At 51.8% G+C, this 19,268-nt stretch overlaps 1 protein-coding gene across 3 annotated transcripts in view; it reads right to left on the reverse strand.

Annotated features, from left to right (window-relative positions):
* Ralgps1 (Ral GEF with PH domain and SH3 binding motif 1) overlaps window positions 1-19,268 on the reverse strand; it is a 245,190-nt gene that overhangs the window by 6,092 nt on the left and 219,830 nt on the right. The window contains exons 12-19 of one of the 3 annotated variants that reach the window (XM_021182377.2): window positions 18,966-19,092; window positions 17,891-18,048; window positions 15,689-15,740; window positions 7,224-7,307; window positions 6,068-6,173; window positions 4,045-4,137; window positions 3,789-3,894; window positions 1,656-1,747 (exon numbers count right to left, since the gene is read on the reverse strand). In XM_021182377.2, the coding sequence (XP_021038036.1) occupies window positions 1,656-1,747; window positions 3,789-3,894; window positions 4,045-4,137; window positions 6,068-6,173; window positions 7,224-7,307; window positions 15,689-15,740; window positions 17,891-18,048; window positions 18,966-19,092 (818 nt within the window). The remainder of the gene's footprint in view (window positions 1-1,655; window positions 1,748-3,788; window positions 3,895-4,044; window positions 4,138-6,067; window positions 6,174-7,223; window positions 7,308-15,688; window positions 15,741-17,890; window positions 18,049-18,965; window positions 19,093-19,268) is intronic. The other 2 variants (XM_029474030.1, XM_029474029.1) reach the window with 2 other exon arrangements.

Genomic DNA, 19,268 nt, shown 5'->3' on the forward strand with positions numbered 1-19,268 from the left:
ATGTATGGCTGGTGAGCTCCAGTTTGCTGTGAAAGCTCAGGGACGGTAGGGTGCCCAGAGCTGAGGAGACTGGAATGGAAGATCCAGATCTTCCTCTTAATGCATCTTGCTGCAGCAGCAACCCTGTTCAAGCGTCAGCCTTGTTCCCCTTGTTGCCCTGACATGGCAGTGGGCCCAAATCACAGAGATGGACAGTGATGCTGATGTAATGTGTAGACGTAAGTAAGCTGGGCCGGGAGTGTACCTCTGTGGCAGACCAACTACCTAGCATGTCTGAGGCCCAGGGCTCAATCTCAGCACCACTGAAAAAGACTTTGTACATCTATCTGCTCGTCTATCTCAAAGGTAAATAAGCACTCTAAAATTATAGGATTATAGTTTCTTGTATATCACTGTAGAGATTTTACATGAATATGCTCACATACATATAGTAAATATTCACAAACATTTAAATGCAAATGCAATCACCCTTGCCTACTCCAACGCCTTTTGGACCTCCTTAGACCTGCCACCATCTTCCTGGTAGCTATCTGGTGTTGCTCAGGAATCTCAGGCAGGCTGGAGGTTTCTGGTGTTCTATCATGGACAGTGCCATAATGAGCATGCTTTCACGTTTGGTTGTAAGGACATGGTGAGGACAGGGTGAGCACACCCACGGGCCCACAGGCTCTGAGGACAGGGTGAGCACACCCACGGGCCCACAGGCTCTGAGGACAGGGTGAGCACANAGGACAGGGTGAGCACACCCACGGGCCCACAGGCTCTGAGGACAGGGTGAGCACACCCACGGGCCCACAGGCTCTGAGGACAGGGTGAGCACACCGGCGGCCCCACAGGTCCTGAGGACAGGGAAGTTTACTTTGGGCTTCCTTGTGGCATCAATGCTGCCCATGTGACATGCAGGGAGCAAGATGTTCCAACTCAACCCCACCTGTGTTAAGGATGGAGGCTGCCATTCCTGTCAAAGGCCTGCCCAGTAGGGGCTGTACTCCTGGCTCTCTTTGTCTGGTACAATGACAGGGACTCTCAGTCAGGAGCTATAAGGTCAGAGTTGTGGATCAGGTAGATGGAGTTGGGCCCCAGCTCCACCACTCACTCACAATGGGCCCTTGCACAGGTGTCCTTCACTTCTGAGCCTTAGGCTCCTCAGAGTACAATGGAAACAGTAAGAGAACCCACATCATAGGGACATGGCTGCATGTAAAGTCATGGGTGTCAAGGAGAGGAGTGGGAACAACAGAGGAAGAGGATAGACCAGGACCTAGGTTCTGTGCCTTGCCTGGCACATGGTTGTCCCTAAATACTTTAGATATTACTAGGACACTCCCCAGACAGAGGGACAGACCTATTGGTCAATTTGCATTTTTCCAATGAAATCAGCTCTGGGGAACAGACTAAATAGATGCCAGAGCTGGACACTGGATGATGTCACACTTGCCACCTCACTGTCCCCTAATGGCTATGTCTGTTGCATTTTCTCTAATGGAAAGGATACTACATTCTAGTTTAGGCCAGGCTTCATTCATGCAAGGGTTGCCTTGACTCATGGGAAAATCTTTGAGTGGGCACCTAGGAACAAACCTGGTGGGCTCTGAGGACAGAAGGGAGACCTACTGTCTACAGGATTCTGCTGACACAGATCTGAGGGACGTTACCTGAGGCCTGCTGCTTTTACATGCATCATCCAAATGCTTGTGCCACAGTATCGCATGGAAACGGGAGCCCGTCTGGAACTTGTAAACATTGCCTGATGGGGAAAGGAACCCTGGTTAGGAAGGACACACAAGAGGGCGAGCCTGAGTGTGCTGTGTGAGCACGAGTCTGTAAGAGTAAGAAAAGCTGTCATGGCAGGCCAGGGTGAGATCTTTGGACTAAGACCCTAACAACCAGGTTCCCAGCGGCTCTCAAACCAATGTTTATAAACATATAAAAGAAAACACAAAGAAAATCACTGATACCAAGACTCAGTACTAAACTACCTGCACAGTGTGATGTAAGTCTGTCAGTTTGTCTGTCTCTATATCCTAGAGCTGGCAGTAGGTCTAATATCATGCTGGGATTTCAAGAGGAGCACCAATGAGGTGCATCCGGAGATGTCTGCAACCACACTTGCTGAGAAAATGCCTACAATTTCTCCTGGGGACAAAACTCAGAGGATTTCTGAAATTCTTGCCATCTGATGCTTATACTCATAATGGAAGGAAGACAACATTACTTGTCACCGAAGACCAAGATGTAACTTTTCATATTTAGTTTAGAGACCCCTTTAACTCTGTCAGTGGCATTGCCCCCTGACCTCACGTCACATTCCTTTTGCTTGGAGACAATGCTTTCCTCTAGGCCAGCAGTTCTCAACCTGTGAGTTGTGAACCCTTTGGGGGTTGCATATCAGATTTTTATAGTACGATTCATAACAGTAGCACAATTAGTTATGAAGTAGCAACAAAATAATTTCATGGCTGGAGGTCATAGGGTCATGACATGCAAAGCTGTACTAAGGGTCACAACATTAGGAAGGCTGAGAAGCACTGCTCTAGGCTCAAAGAGGAGTGGCCTGTGGTCCCCATGGCCACAAGGGCCCATGGAGCTTGCACAGGCATGGCTTTCCTCCTAAGGAAAACCTCACTGGTGGGTTGGAGAGATGGCTCAGTGGTTAAGAGCACTGACTGCTCTCCCGAAGGTCCTGAATTCAAATCCTAGCAACCACATGGTGGCTCACAACCATCTGTAATGAGATCTGATGCCCTCTTCTCGTGTGTCTGAAGACACATACAGTGTACTTACATATAATAAATCAATCAATCAATCAATCAATCAATCAATCTTTAAGAAAAAAGAAAAAAAGAAAGAGAAGAAAACCTCTCTGGCCTGGCCAAGGCCACTGGGGAAGGGACTCTAGTGGCATGAGTAAGGACACCTGTGTGTGGAGCAGATGCATACTTAGTCACCCCAATACAGCAGAGGGCCTGGCAGTCTACCACCTCTCTGCCTGCAGGGCTCCTTGAGGTGGTTGGGCGCCCTTATTTCTCAGCTGCAACCATGGGAACATGACACTCTTATAGTCCACTGGACTGTACCCCCATCATCCTTCCCAGGGAACTTGCTAGAAATGCATAGTCTTGGTCTCTAGCCAGATCTGCAGACGCCAAAGGCAAACTTTACCCAGCACGACCTCAGATGACTTGTGTGTGCTTGAACTCTGCACTTGAACGTTCCTATTACTGTATGAATGTGTGTAAGCTTCTAACCGTGTGGCTGCTGCTGTTTGATTTTTGCTTCGTAACTTGGGATACCAAGGAAGCTGGATGTGGACTGCTGGGCATGTCAGTGAAGACAAGGTTCCTGGGCGGGATAGAGCCAGGCCCTTTCCCTCCTTTTCGCAGGGACTGAGAGGGAAGTGAGGAAGATCAGCTTGGAGCTTTTAGAGTTACACAGGTTCTGAGTTGCCGCTGAACCTGGACACTGTATAGTCTTATAGTAAAGCTATGTCAAGTCCCTGGAAACCAGGACCCAAACCCTTCTGGTCTCAACTTTTTGCCTCATCTAACATTGGTTTCTATTTACTCTAAGACCCTTGGGCTACAGACTGAGGAAGGACAGACCCATCAAGTCAAAGGCAAGGCCTCTCTCACTGCTCAACAGAAGCACCAACCAGAGTCTAAGCAGCAAGAAGACTGTGTGCCATGGAAACCTAGGGTAAAGGGAAAATAGTGATCTCAGAGCTTCCAGGTGCACATCAGAGAGAGGTCAGAGAGGGAACAGCGGCTCCAGCCCAGGCTGCCACCCACCTTTGTCAGGGTTATTCAGCTGGAAGATATCTGGGTGCTCGGGGTCATCTGGCAGCTGCACCATCCAGCCTACGATGGAGACCTTCTTGCCAGGTGTAGATTTATACTAGAAAAGAGCAACAGTCATCTGGGAGGCCTGGACCCACACCCTGCCCTCAGCAAGGCAGACTAACATGGCCCACCCTAGCTCTTGCAGCCATAGGGGTCCCTCCCACTAGGGGAAGTCCAGCACAGGCAGCCTTTTCAGAGGACTTACATGTTTTCTGTCTGTACCCCGCAAAGACTTGGCTCCATAGTAAAGGAGGGTGGCTCCTGAGAGTACAACCCAGTACCTGGTCCATGAGGACAGCTGCAGAAGAAGGACAGGCAGAGCGATGATACTGGGGAGGGGAGTGGCCTCAGACGGCCAGATGGTGGCCATGGCCATCCCATTCATGCCAGAGTAGGCCTCCTTCTCTGGCCCTCTGTCATCCCTGGCAGTGCCAGCTCTACCCAGGCCCAGCAGATCTTTTTCCTCTCCCACTCCTTCCTTTCTTCCCCTTGTGGAAGGTACTTCAGGGTATAAATCCTGTGTGGGGGAGCTGGGCCCAATGGTGTATCAGGAAAATAGACATGCCAAGCTGCCACCTAGAGATGGAATGCTCATCGTGGGCTGCTCTGACAGGCTGAGGGCGGAAGTCTGAGGCCTTTGGTGGCGCTCGCAGGTCTGCAGTGTCAGTGTAAGTACCCAAATCTGGAAGGAAAGGACCACACCTCCCAGGAGAAGGCTAGTCAGCATCATGACAGAGTCCTCTTCCTCATGGGGACAGCTGTGTCACAACTAAGGAAAGCTGTCTTCCAGCCTTTCTCTGACACCACAGGATGCACAGAAAAGACACACATGCTAAACTGAAAAAGGCTCACAGAACATTTATCTTTACTGTTTGTGAAGAATGTAGACATTTTCCATTCTCTTCCATTTTATTAAAAATGCTAGTCCCACCGGGCGGTGGTGGCGCACTCGGGAGGCAGAGGCAGGCGGATTTCTGAGTTCGAGGCCAGCCTGGTCTACAGAGTGAGTTCCAGGACAGCCAGGGCTATACAGAGAAACCCTGTCTCAAAAAACCAAAAAAAAAAAAAAAAAAAAAAAGCTAGTTCCTGGCTATTGAGATGGCTTGGTGGGCAAAGGTCCTTGTCCCCTACCCCACCGACCTAAGTGTTATTTATCCCTGGGACTCAAGTGTAAACCAACTCTGCGGTTTGTCCTGTGATCCACTCAGTACATGTGGTGAGTGTGGTATGGAGAGGGAGTAAGTCCTTCCCACGGGTCTGCCATGGGGCCCCATGCTGTAGGGAGCTTTTTAACACCAACCTTATGAGACCGAGAGTAGCCAGAGCTGGGGTGGAAGCTCTCTACCTTATCCGTCATCCAAGCCTCTTACTGGCAACTAGAGACAAGGACTCTAAGAAGACCTGCAGAGGGCAGGAGATGGGGCCCTGACATCTTCACCACAGCTGGTATCTCTAGACAACTCTGCAGACAGGAGTCAACCAGAGCAGAACAGGAAGGCAGAGCAGATGCAGCAAGGAGAGGCAGCTTGAGGATGAGACTGCCACCCAAGGAGCTGAAGCTGACATGAGGGGCCACGGTGGCTGTGACATGAAGGCTGGTGGCAGGCATGATGATCCTCCTGATGCCTTGTCTCCATGCTTTTCCCACTGGTACTTGCATGCTGCTAGGGAGTGAGGGAGTCTACATGGGAGCACCACACAGTGAGCCATGCTGCCTACTGGGGCTGAGTGTCCAGGCCTTGTCTACCCTCTAGACTACCGCCATGGCTCTAACTTGCCCATGCACCCATAGGCTGGTTCTCTGCCACAAACGGCCCCAGGAGGAAATGTAGTTTCATCCTAAGTCACAGATAGAGAAACTGAGGCCTTTCCCCCCCTCAATGGTTACAGCCAGGCGTAGGAGCCCGGTTGGCAGGTGTGGTGGGACTATCAGGAGGTATGGCCTTGTTGGAGAAAGTGTGTCAGTGTGGACACGAGCTTTGGGGTCTCATATGCTCAAGTTAGACTTAGTGGGGCAGTACCATGTCTGCTGGCATGCCAACATCTCTCCCACTGCCACAGTAATGGACTAAACTTCTGAAACTGTAAGCCAGCCCCAATGAAATGTTTTCCTTTGTAAGAGTGGTCATGGTGTTTCTTCATAGCAATAGAAACTCAAAATAAGACGACAGCAGGCCTCGAGACCACCTGAGCCCACACTGCCTCTGATGAATGCATGTGTGACTTACTGCAGGCTTCCGGCCTTCCTTGAGCAGGGTTTTCCGTCTCAGAGGCCCCTCCATAGTGGGCACAGTGGCTGAGCTTCCCACAGTACAGGTGCAAGGGCTCGTGGGGCTAAAGGGAGACTCTCAGTTAGATACGGCTCCAGAGCAGCTGAAACCTGGTACCTTCCCACTCACTGCGCCTCCCAGGTGAACCTATGATGTTCCATAGTCAGAGGACTCTTGGTGTTGGGCCAAAGCTACCAAAGAAAGAGTAAGGTAAGCTTCCTCAGAAAGCTCTCACCAAGTTTCTCCACCTTAGCCTGCTTGCCGTGCTCAGGCCTATGGTTTATGCCTTGCAGGTCCTCCTCATGTTAGCAGGAGGGTGCAAAGTCATAGGGTACAGGGGGAGGGGGGCAGGAGCCCCACACTCCCAGCCTGCTCCCCTTTCCTCCTGGCTTTTCTTTCATCCACTCCATTGACATCAGGCACTGTCCTGGTGACACTGTCCAAGGCTTGTCCCATGCTTGAGAGTTTTGTGCTCTTGCTTATTGGATGTCCACCTGGCTTAACCAAGCTGGTCACTAAGCCAGTAGTGAGGTCAGACCCTGCTAAAGTCTCTTCCCTTATTCATGATCTGCAACTTAGTGCCATGGATGTTCTAGTCCTAGGTCCTAACCACATCTGGCTGTCATCCCACCTCTCCACCAAAGCCACTGTATCTTCTTTTAGATAAGAGCACAATGCTGTCTCTGGCCCCTGCTTCTATTCCTCTCTCCCCCATATCCTCACCAACCACACAGTTATTTCTCCACTAAACCTCCCTGGGTCCCACTGCATTTAAGAGGCAGGTAATATCCTTGCTCCTGTTGGATGTGGCTCTGAAACCCGTCTCTGGTTTCCTATACTCAGTGGATCTTACCCTCACTGAGCCCCCATTCCTACTGCCTCACAGCTCCATGTCTGGCTGGCTGGCTGGGAGCTTTGGCCCTGGGAATCCCTCTCCAGTCACCTGGCCAATTCCCATCATTCTTCCAGCACTGTTTTCTCTCCTGGAGGGCCCCATACCTCTCTGGAGCAATTGTAGCACCAGAGATAGTGTTATGATACATCTGGCACAGAGCCTTTCCCTCAGTAAACACCCCAAAACCGCTGTCAAATGAGAAAATGAACAAATGTATACCTGTAGACACAGCTCCGAGTTCTGGGAGAATTCCGAACTGGAACCCGCCAGTTAGGTCCCAGCGTGGCATAAAGACGTCCCCTGCTTCAGAGGAAAGGGAATTAATTTTAGTCAGTCTGGAAAACCCAGCTGATCCTTAAGGAGGCAGGAGCATCCCAGACAGTGTAGGTCAGCCCAGCCCCTCCCTGCTTCCTCCTTAGGTTCCTTGCTCCCACCACAGCACATCTGGGATCTATCTGGAGCCACCTGGCCAGGGAAGACTCATCCCACCAAGTATCCATCTAGGAGAGCACGAGGGTCTCACTGGACAATTTTATCAACATTTTGACTGTTCACCCTTCTCCCAGATCCTCCAAAGAGAATCTGAGGTGCGCTGTTGAACAGAAATGCCATGCTGTCCACAGGCTCCAAGACAAAAGCACGCACAGCATAGAATGGTAACCAATCTTGCACATCTGGCCAGGTCACATGCAGTGACATTCTCTAGGATGCTTCTGGATCCCGTTGCTACACTTCACCTCTGCACTGGCTCCTTGCTGGCTCCAGTGTCCTTGAAACTGCCTCTGGAACTTGATGGCCTCCAAGGGCTCTGACTCCAGGGCGTCCTTGTGGGCTTGGCCTGGCTTCTCTCCCCTGCTCCTCAGTCAGGGGAGTGTGACACTTCAGCTCCACTTCTTTGGGGTGTGGCAGGCACTGCCTGGCCCTGTCCTTCCCTATGAGGTATACTCTAGCTTCTGTGCTTGATGGCCAATGGATGACAGAACTGTCGGTATAGAGCCAGATAACTTCTCTCCTTGTCCAATTGTGTTCTCTGTTGTCCCCAGCTAGCCTGGGCTGCTGTTTATTGCCAGTGACTCTAGTGTATGTGGCCTGAGGACTGCCTCTCATTGCAGCCATGAATATCACACAGACTAGGTGTCTGTCCTCCAACTAAGGAGACATTCTGATTGCCATCTTGGGTCTAATATTCAGAAGCCCAAGTTCAGGGCTGGTCATCTGTGTTGGTGGTCCAGGATCAGCCTCTTCTGTCCGTCAGCCTTTCCTTTTTAAGTGCTGGTTAACCCAAGTCCTTGAGAGAGCAGGTCTCTGGGTGGTCATAGGCTCACCCTTGCTCTGTCCCCTTCTCCTCCATCCACAGCAGGCTGGGTACATGCCAATTCACTCTTTCTTGAGACCCATGCACCTGCTGTGATTGCCAGTGGGTGGAATGCGTAGATACCACTACTCCCTCTCCCTGACACATGTCAGCCTTGGCTGACCAGCTGCTCTCCTTGGTAGCTCTCCTTCCCAGCCATTGGCAGGGATTTCAGAGCCAGCTCTGACCAGAGTTTTCTCAAGTGCTGTCCTCTGTAGCTCTCTGTGCATGAAATATACCCCTTCCTCTGCTCATCAGGACTCCCACTCGGGAGTGGTAGCTTCCTCTCTACCATCCTCTTGCTCTAAGGTGGTAGGAAGTTAAGACTGTCAGAAGTTGCCAAGGTGGCGAGCAGGAGGCACTGCCTGTTCTGTGAGACCACCTGAGGCTGCATCCTTGATAGATGTTGCTAGAATGGACAGAGAGCAGCCTGAAATCCATGACTTCTGAGCAGTCTAGGCTGGTAGGCAGTCGGCACTCAGGCCCTTTCCAGGGGAGTCCAGTGTGAGAGACACAGAGCTATCTCACTCACTGAGGTCACACAGACCAGAGAGACTAAGGCAGCGGTGTGCATATGCACCGCAGGCCTTTGTTGACTCATTGTGCTAGTCCAACAGCATTGCTGTGCTTGTCCAAGCACTGCTCTTATCCTTCCCAAAGGGAGAAACTGAGGCTCAATGAGGAGCTATTTGTCCAAGGTATAAGCCTCCTACACGAAGATTTGAATAAAGGTCTGCCTGACTATAGTTCAAACTCCTCATTATGCCATCAGACATGACCATTTTACAGCTGAGAGAGGCAGGGGCTGAAACACTGGGGCCTACTCTGGGCACTGGGTCCATGCCTAAATTCTGTGCCAGACCTGGCTAACATTCCACTCTCCTATGTGTTGTTACTTTGAGTGTCACAGCTCCCACATCTGTGTCTGTGTCCATGTCCACGAGGCTAAACAGCCAGGAAATTCTTAGGTGTGAGGATCTTCTCGGGTCGGGTGGGGCACTTCTCAGTTCTGTGCTCTGCATGGGGCTGCCCAGCACTTCAGCATCTCTGCCTTGTCAGATATTTACAACGTGCCATCCGCATGCTTTCGAGAACACACCCACCCCACAGAAGGGGTGATGCTCTCATGTCTACTTGAGATGAAGACACCGAGGCCAGAGGAGATGCTGGCCTGCTGTTGAGAATGGAGGTGCAAGTGTCGAGCGAAGGCCTGCTTCCAACATGGGGTGAAGGGCCTCACTGTCCCACAGGGCAGGTGGACCTCATAGCCTGTCCCTGCAACCATGTGGCAATCCCAGGTGTGAAAGGGATTGCCAAAATCACAGGGCCCCAACTCCACAGCCATAGGAATCTTTCCTAGGATCGTTCTGAGAACATGTAGCTGAGCACACATTCTCAGACTCCCTCCATGGATTTGAGGTATACCACACCAGAGGCTCATGGGATGCCTGCTCTAGGGAAGATGTAGGCAAGCAACCAAACAGAACAGCTTATCCCACAGGGTTCCTAAGACAATGACAGTGACGATGATAGCGATTAGATGAGATGATGGCTACTGCCAGGCTAGAGGAGGTGGAGAGGATGGTGGGAGTGAGGAGGAGAGGGGGCAGGCAATGTGCTCAGTCAGCAGTATTCACTGCCTCACTGAACCACAAAGCACTACTAGGTAGGCACTGCTCTAGCCCTGCCTCGTAGATAACTCTGAGGCTTACAGGAGGGGAGTCACTTTGCCCAAGGCCACAACACTGGAAGAGGAGCCCAGGTGGAAGAAGCCTGTACCACCGGCCTCATGAGCACCTGGGCTGAGCAAGGCATTGATGGGTCCCTAGGTTTGCACCAGGTTGTAGGTGTCTCCAAGCTGAAGTTCATAAGGCAGCCTGCTCACATAGGAGGTGGAGGGACAGGAGACATCTAGGTGACAATTAGATCTAGGCCCTTAGAATCTTTGCCCTAGCAAAAAGCCATCTTCCCACACCACTCTCCTGTCTTAAATTCCCCAAACCGCACTGGGAGTGAAGCGTGGAAAGGCCACATGGCTCTGTGCAGTAGCAGTGCTGACCTCCCAGGCAGGCCCCACAGAAGCTGCCAGTCGCACTGAGTCACTTACAGGTGAGTCTCTCATTCGTGGGCAGGAAATGCCAACCTGACTCCCAAGGAGCCCCATCTGAAGGACTTCACTCTCCTTGTGCACATGGCCTTCTTGGGTAATGTCCTGGAGTCACTAAATAGTGCCTAGAAACCACACTGGTAAAACGCTGCATATTTCCCTGAGTGGCCGAGGGTAGATGAAGCCAGACTTCTCTCCTGGCCATCAGGACTTAGGTAGGCTGGAAATCTGCCTCAGTGGCTGGGTAAAACCACCGCATGTGTCTAGGCACTGTGAGGCATCTAATACCCTCTGTGTGCTGCGAGGTTCAGAAATGTGGGATGCAGTAGAAACAGTAAACACCCCAGAGATGCAGCAGCAAAGACAGGCAGGCGGAAGGATGGCCTATCCAGTTCCAGACACTGGCTCTGAAGGAGTTAGAACATGAAGCTGTGGGCTCCCCATGAAGCAGCTGCTGACTGACAGGACACAGTCTTGACTGCCATGGCTGTGGTGAAGCTCCAAGCCCAGACCCCTCTGTCCAGTCTTCTCCAGAGGAGTCTGCCAGGGGCCTCACTCACCTCTAAGGAAGTAAAGCAAGATATGGTGTCTTCAGAGAACCATATAATTAGTTTAGCAAGTCAACCAACTGGGCCGCCACCCTGTAAGCCTGGGCGAGGAAGCTCAATCCATGCACATGGGCAAGCCCACAGAAGCCCGAAGCCAGGGAGCCCTACTGAGGGCTAAGACCCTTCCTGGGCTCTGAGTTCTGTCACTCACACAGGTGGGCTACAGTGCAGGAACTGCTTGCTCCAGAGCTGGACCTAATTCTCTTCAAATACTGCAAAACTTGGGGTTTGGGAGATTGGACACATTTCCTGGTGTCCTCTGACCATATAAGGAAGGATGCATGTCTGAGACCATTTTGGGTGGCAGATCTGGCCCTCTGTTGCTACCATGACTCCCCTGTCGGCTGCTCTTGTAAGAATGGTGTGTGATTCCACTAACACCAACAGGAAACCTCACCCAGGGCAGAGAGGGATTTGCATCAATGACCTTACAAGGACCCTCCCCAGACTAGTGCTACCATAGAAGCAGTGATTGGTAGAAACTGCCTTCATTCCAGTCCATACAGAGTCTATGAATGGCAACCTGAGGCCCTTGTCTCTGGCATCCTTCTTGTTGGGCAGAAGCACCACTATGGCACACTGCTAAGAGTCCACACCCAGTCCTCCTGCAGCAGCTCTATACTTGGGCTGAGTGTTCATCATGTGTCTCTACTGCACAGCCAAGGAACTCAGAGGCCTCTGACATTACACTTCCTGGTCTCAAGCTAGCAGAACATAATGTGGAGAACCCTGTCCTGTAGAAGGCCCCCAGAAACTCTGAGCATTCGCAGGCCACCCTTCCCACCCCAGGTCATGACCTAGAATCTACTTTGTATCCTCACGCCCCAGGACCATCACAAAGGCTCACCAGAGTTCTTTTCATGCCTGTTAACTACCAACTCTCGAGAAGCTGCCTGAACCTACAGCTGATACAGGTCACCCCACTGGACCACCACTGTGTGTTGGGTGATGAACTCTTGTGTCCCCACTCCCTGCAGGGATAGAAGACAACCCACTATTGTAGAGAGAGCTGTACCACTTCTTCCTCTCTTCCACTAAAGGGACTCACTCTCTCAAGGCCTGCTACTGCTCACCACTGCCCACCCCCACTGTCCACTTCCAACCACCTGGCAATGTCTGTCTGGGAAGAGGGTTGGGGAGGATTTGTGATGAATTCTGACAGACTTGCTATGTCACTTCTTCAGAAACAGTCAGTGAACATTTCTGAGGACATCTTTAGGAATGCCAAGTGCCGACTACTTCTCTGAGTAGAAATGAGACTGACACATTGCTGAAGTTTACAGAATACGAGGGTGGCAATCCTGTGAAGCAGAGATAATTATGGCCAAGGACACTGTGTGTTTCCATATTCCTGTCTGTACCCACCTCATAACCCATTTCATTCCTCCTTTAAAAATCTCTTTTTAGGGGCTGGTGAGATGGCTCTGCGGGTAAGAGCACTGACTGCTCTTCCGAAGGTCCTGAGTTCAAACAAATCCCAGCAACCACATGGTGGCTCACAACCATCCCTAATGAGATCTGACTCCCTCTTCTAGTCTGTCTGAAGACAGCTACAGTGTACTTACATATAATAATAATAAAAATAAAAAAAGAGTAGTTTAAAAAAAAATCTCTTTTTAGAGGCTGGAGAGATGGCTCAGTGGCTAAGAGCACTGACTGCTCTTCCAGAGGTCCTGAGTCCAAATCCCAGCAACCACATGGTGGCTCACAACCATCNGTAATGAGATCTGATGCCCTCTTCTGGTGTGTCTGAAGACAGCTACAGTGTACTTACATATAATAAATAAATAAATAAATAAATAAATAAATATTTTACACCTCCCCCAATATATCTCTTCTTAAAAAAGACTTTAGCCCTAAGGGAAGTATTTCTGTTTTCATTTTAGAGCTTTTCAATCTAAGTATAAAAGTGGCCATTGGCCAAGCCTCAAGGCTGCCTGGTCTCTAGGGCCTGAGGCTGGCTAGAACCCAGCCTGATACTCACCTCCAGGTCACTGAGCGCTGTTGTGCTCTATACAATAAGCTTGTGGGGCCCTCTCCTCAGGGAGGTGGCACACACAACGAGGCTTTCCTCGTACCTTCACCCCCTGTCCAATAAAATCATACAAGATTAGACACACCCTTACTCTACTCCCTGCTCTGCTGTCTCTCTGCTGTTTACATTGGTGTCTGGCTCTGTTCTACCCTGGCTTGGATAGAGCTCACAACCAGGGCTTGGGGGGCTATGGATCAGGGGCTACCCAGTTAAAGACTACAGTTTCTGGACTCCATCGCACACTAGCCACACCCCCATCCCTCTTCATATCTTCATCCCTTTGAGGGGGCCCAGCTCCCTTCTGCACCTTTATCCCACATCTTCTGCCTCTGCTCTAGCATGCAGTACACCTTATAGTATCTGTGAGGATCTGGCAGGGAGGCTTTTTCTGGCAGATGCTGGCCTCTGGGACTGGCCAGGGGGAGACCTAGAATCCACTCATCTATGAAGAGGGGCATGTGGTCTGGAGGAGACCTGGAAGTGCACAGAGAATCCAGTGGGGCTGAGCACTGGCTGCCTGAAGGTTAGGATGAAAGGGGCTCAGGAAGTGGCAAGATGGTGACTGAACTGTGAAGAGACAAAGTGGTGCTCTTCTGTGTGCCCAGTCTACAGAAAAGCCTAGACTGTTCACACTCCTTTAGGGAGCATACTCTCTTTGAAGCAGGCACAAGAGCAGATTCACAGTGGGAGCAGACTTTCAGCTGGACCCCTGGGTAAGGGTCAGCTAGCTTCTAGCTCCTCTGGCCTGCCTGGGACTGGGTTCTGATGAGATGCAATCATAGCCCCACTGATATCTCCTCAGCCAAGAAACAGTAGGCCAAGATTCCCTCTGCAGAGCAGAGAAAAGGCTGCTGGAAGCAGGGCTGTTCAAGGGCTGGGCATATGCATAGAAGAGCCAGGAGGCGGCCAGTGCTCAGAGACAGTTTACTTGAGAGTATATGCTATAGAAATTCAGTGACCTAGATCGTACAAACTACTGCTGCCTGTAGTGGTCATGATGGCATACATTTCCACTGTGCAAGGCATGCCCCAGTGGCACCCTCTTTCCTGCTGGCTCCACGCTCAATCAGCACTGACAGGGCCCACAGAGCCTGCCTACGTGGTTCCTGTGCGGGCAGCCGTGCTAACTAAGCAGCTACTGAGTGACTGATGAGAGAAGAGGAATGGATGAGTGAAAGGACAAACAACGGAGGGAACACAACACCCAGGTGTGCTGCTTTGGATCTTGGCACCATGCCTGAGCATGCCGCTGGAGTGGCCAGGGGAGGCGCTGGGTTGCCTGTGGCCTTCTTTTACAGGGTGGCCCCAGGAATCCCCACCTGGACCAAGAGTTTTAGAGTCTGTCCCGTGGGGCCTGTGGGGTTCTCCTTTCACAGCTATGGAGCTGCAGGCAGTCTATGCATGGCAGTGGCCAGACAGCCTGTGCACAGGGAACGCCCAGCCTGGGCCACCAACGAGTCTCTCTGCTCTGTTGGAAGTGTGCAGATAGGATGACTTCTGGGCACTTTCCAATTACAGGGACTGAAGTCCTAGCTTCAAAAAAGGATCATTCACACCAGGTGCATGTGTGTATGTTCTGTGTAGTGTAGTGCATACCACATGCAGGTGAATGCAGACACCCAGGAGCATATAAATGAATTAAGGAGGTGTCTGCCTGTGTGCATGCGTGTGAGATTTGTGTTTAGTATATGCACACAGGTGTGACAGTGAAACTGTACATATGTAACTGGGTATAAGCATTGTATATATACATGCAAATGTGTGACTATGAATGAGACTGGGCATATGTAAGACTGTAACCATGGCCATGTCTATAGCTAAACTGTATAACTGTGCACATGAACACATAAGGCTATGTAACTTTGCGCATGTGTACTTGTGAGACCCTAGGCACTGGTGGAGGAACCATCCTGAAGGCCAATGGAAGCCTGCACCTTGGAGATCTTTTTCATCACTCTATTTCCCTGTGTGTCCTCAGACTTCTAGTCAACAAAGTGCCTTTCACCACCTGCACTGCCAAGTCTCTCTCCCTGGATTCCTGATGATGGCCCCAGAAGTATTGGGACATGGAATACATGCTGCAGGTGAATTCCTGATGAGAGGCGGATGGGAGCGTGCATACTTGGAACAGATGGGCTGATGGGAGTCACAACCACGCATGGTAGGGTTCAAAAATGTCTGAGGCCTGAGGCTGCACTGGTGCAATACTCTCAGGTATCACTAGATGGAGCCACATGCCCATCTCAAGACTTCCAACAGGCCTCAAGCTTAGAGGTCCAGGATTCATGGCAGGCCTACCAGGCTCCCAGGTCTCCTCTAGCTGGCTTGGACCAAGTGCTCTGAGTGTCAGCTGACAAAAGAAGGGAGGGAGCAGGTGGAGAGCCCTTTCTAAGCTTGTGTATACATCCACAAATGCATGAATGTGTCCACCTGTGTGCATGCGTAAGTGTGAGATTAGTGTTTAGTATGTGCACACTGAGGTGTGACCATGTAATTATGCGTATGTAACAAATGGGTGGGGGAGGGGCCCCTGACTCCAGCTCCCTGGGCCCTGAGAGGCCTTGCTGAGGCCACACTCACCTTTCCAGCCCTGCAGACATTTCTTCACTAAACTCTGAGCTCTCACTACTGCCTGGAAAAGGAACACAGATCAGTGAGCATGGCAGCCTCGAAGAGAGGGGCCTGTTTTCCTGGGCAACCAGTCACTGGGCCCCGGTCCCCAAGCTCACAGCATTCTGACCCTGTGGGTCACAAAAGAAGTTGAGTTTCTGTTGTTATGTCTGTCTCTTCTCTGGGGAGGTTCAAAGAACATTCAGTCCCACCGCTCTCAAGAGTACCCTCCACTCCCTTCCCACTGCCTACCCTCTGGCTTGGAAGGCTAGGGTCCTCACATCTGTCTGCACTGATGCCTGCCTGTTGCCCCATGGGCTCTCCTGAGGGCATAGGCAGGGTGAGCACTTCTGGCCCCAGGGACAGGTAGATGGATCTGCCTGCACAAGAGATGCATGGAGGCTGCAAGGGGATGTCAGTGCAGTCCCCTGCCCACAGTCAGTGCAGTTCCCTGCCCACAGAGTCAGCACAATCCCCTGCCCACAAAGTCAGAGCTGTCCCCTGCCCACAGTCATTGCAGTCCCCTGCCCACAGTCAGTGCTAAGGCCTAGACTGGGATCCTTTGCCTTCCAAGTTCTTCCAGGCGCACCTTCTAGAGCTGACCATGGTGTGCTAGGCCTGAGTGGGACAACCTGGCTCACGAGGCCTGGTGTTAAGTAAGCAGCACTCGGCTTCCCTCCTGGCATGTGCATCTGTGGGCCTGGCCTCTGTATTGTCTTAGACTTTGTAGGCTCTAAAGCTCAGAGCCCTGCTAGAAAGATCTCTAAGACTGAACAGTGGGAAAGGGTAAAGAGCCTGGCCTGAGTAGAACCCCTATTCCTTGCTGTATGGGTTGGGGGTGGGGGGAGTGCAGCTTAGCATGACATCCACCAGGGCACACACTCTGCCACTTTCTCAGACCTTTCAGCTCAAGCAGAAAATGTCCTGAGTTCCCTGACTTGATGAGCCGGAGCCAAGCAATCTTGTGATCTCCCCTGGATGCTGGACAGCACAGCACCTGACTGGCTCTCAGGAATGGCAGCCCAGATTCAGGCACAGCTCAGAGTTTCCTGGATATCAAACAGCTGCTCTGAGCTCAACTGTGCATTCATGGAGTCTCATAAGAACCCAGGTCCCATCCTATACTCTTAAGATGAGGTCCATGAGTGGAACCTACGAGGCTGAGGGATCAGTGCCCAAGAACACAGCGAAGGCTCAGAAAGAGGCTTGATTACCTTTCCCTAGCTCAGGAGCCTGAACCACTTCTTCCAAGCCATGCCTATGAGCCTAAAATGCAATGTCCACACTTCCTACACTTTGGCCTGTGTCCAGACAGGATGAGCTCTTCTGAAGACATAAGGCAGGTATGAGACTTCATCACAACATTGCTAGGAGGCAGCTGCCCTGCGCTAAAGTTGTTCCTGACTCCCACACCAGGCATAACTTCACAGGGACATTGTGGCATGAGATGCCCGCCTGGTGTTCCTGCTGCCTGCTTCTCTAAGCTCCTGGCCCTCTGCCCCACTGTCTTCACCAGGTCCAACAGCAGCCCACCACTGTTGCTAGGGCGACTTTGCTATGTAAGGCAGACAAATCACACAGGGACACTGGAAGGCAAGGGCCATCAAAAGAGCACTGGGCTGGTGACAGCAATCATAGGATAGTGTCACCTGTCACAGATGACCTGAGATCTCTGAACGCAGTTCTGAGCTAGCCTCAGCCCCTAATAGTAACATTTCTCTGCTGGCAACAGCAGCCCTGTCTCTGTAACTCTGTGTTACAGACACTCTGCCTGCCTCTTTCCAGTAGGGTAATGCCATTCCTGAAGTCTTCGTCTTCCCTTCTGTTTCCTCTGGGTACAGCTAAGCATACAGCAGGAAGCAATGGACCACCTACCTACTGCTCCAAGCAAGGCTTTGGACTCCCCCTGGGACATAAATGCCACCAAGGTAGCAGCTGGCCTCAGGGGTTGAGGTGGACTCAAGTCTAGCTTCCTTCTTCAATCTGACTGTCCATTTGGGGACCACCAGAAGAAGGCCAATCCAGGGCTCTTCCTGCAGCAGAAGACTCTTGTAGAGAGCCATTCTTTAAGGGTGAGGGGCCACTGGGCACAGTACAGTGACACAGAGACAGACACAGAGCACAAACTGGGCCTGCTGCCCCTGCCTGTGTGCACAGGCCAGAGACGCTTACCTAGGGAGAGTCCGTTGGTGATGGCGGTGGAGGAAGTGTGGGTGAGGCCCCTGCGGGGGCTGCGGGACTCTAGGACACTGTCGTCCAGCAGGTGCCTGGCCTTCTCCGATGGGAATGTCGCACTCTTACTTTCAACTACACTCAACTGACACATCAGACTGGAAAACGGAGAGGAAGAGAGAAGCAGCTCCTTATCCTGGGAGCACAGCGGCGCTGGCCCCAGAAACCAGAGCCAGAGCCAAAGCCAGAGCCAGAGCCAGAGCCAGGGACTTACTGCTGGAGACGCCTTTGCCCAGAGCCCATTGGTGCACCAGGCTCAGCCTCTTCTTATGGTGTGACCTTGGGCAACTCACATCCTTTTTCTGAGCCTCAACTTCTCCCTCTGTCAATGGAGACTAATGCTGCTTGCCCTGCCTGTGTCTCAGGATGATGGTGAGGCTTGTGAGATGAGGCCAGGGCGACGGGCCCTTAGGCCACCCTGAGGAACATCAGAGCTTCGTGACTCCTGCTAGATCTACAGTGAGTATGGCAGCAGCTGCTCAGAGGTTTGCATGGGTCAGTGAGATGGTGACCATGGGTGTGTGGCAATGTCTGGAGAAGAGGAGGCACCAGGGACCCTACGCACTTAGTCCTGCTCTGGCCTCTGAGTTCCACAAGGACCAGCCAAGAGGCAGGGCATCTGTGCCTTAGTGCTAGGATGCAGGTGGAAGGAAGGATGGAAGGAAAGGAGGGAGGAAGGGAGAGGCAAAAGGGTGCCCCAGCTGGGCCCCCAGAGGGCCAGTGAACCAGCAGGTACTCAGACACCTACTGCTGCCCTGAGGATAGTCTTGGGTGTCTGCTGGACTCAGTTCTCCCTAAGTGAGCTGTCGACTGAGCTTTTGCACAGTTCTTCACTAGCTACTGAGCCCAGGTCCCTTGCAGGCGGCATACAGACTGCAGCCTGTTGCCTCTGCATTCCCACGCTCACACCAGCCTTAGGAGAGTGTGTCTGCCAAGAGCATCAAGAGCTTCCAAATGAGGATGGGGAAGGGCCCAGCCTTCCTTCACCCCAGAAGAGAGTTTCTCAGTCACCCACTTGTTGCCCAGGCTGTGGCTCTTCCTGTGTCTGGGGACTGGCGGTGTGGGGAGGCTGCCGGCCACAGATGTATCTGGACAGGTGGGCCTCCGGCGGAACCTGGCTGAGCTGGAGCCAGCAGAGGGGCCTATGAAAAGACCAGAGAGAGAGAGAAAGAGAGTTGGCAGGAGTTGTGGGGCTGAGAGTAGGGCAGTGGCTCAGGGGAACTGGGCTCCAGGCTTGTACTATAGACCTTTCTCCAGCTGTTATGTGTAAGACACATGAAGCCTACAGCCATCACATACTAATCCTTCCCTCCCAATG

The sequence above is a fragment of the Mus caroli genome, chromosome 2, assembly GCF_900094665.2.
Source record: "Mus caroli chromosome 2, CAROLI_EIJ_v1.1, whole genome shotgun sequence".
Taxonomy (NCBI): domain Eukaryota; kingdom Metazoa; phylum Chordata; class Mammalia; order Rodentia; family Muridae; genus Mus; species Mus caroli.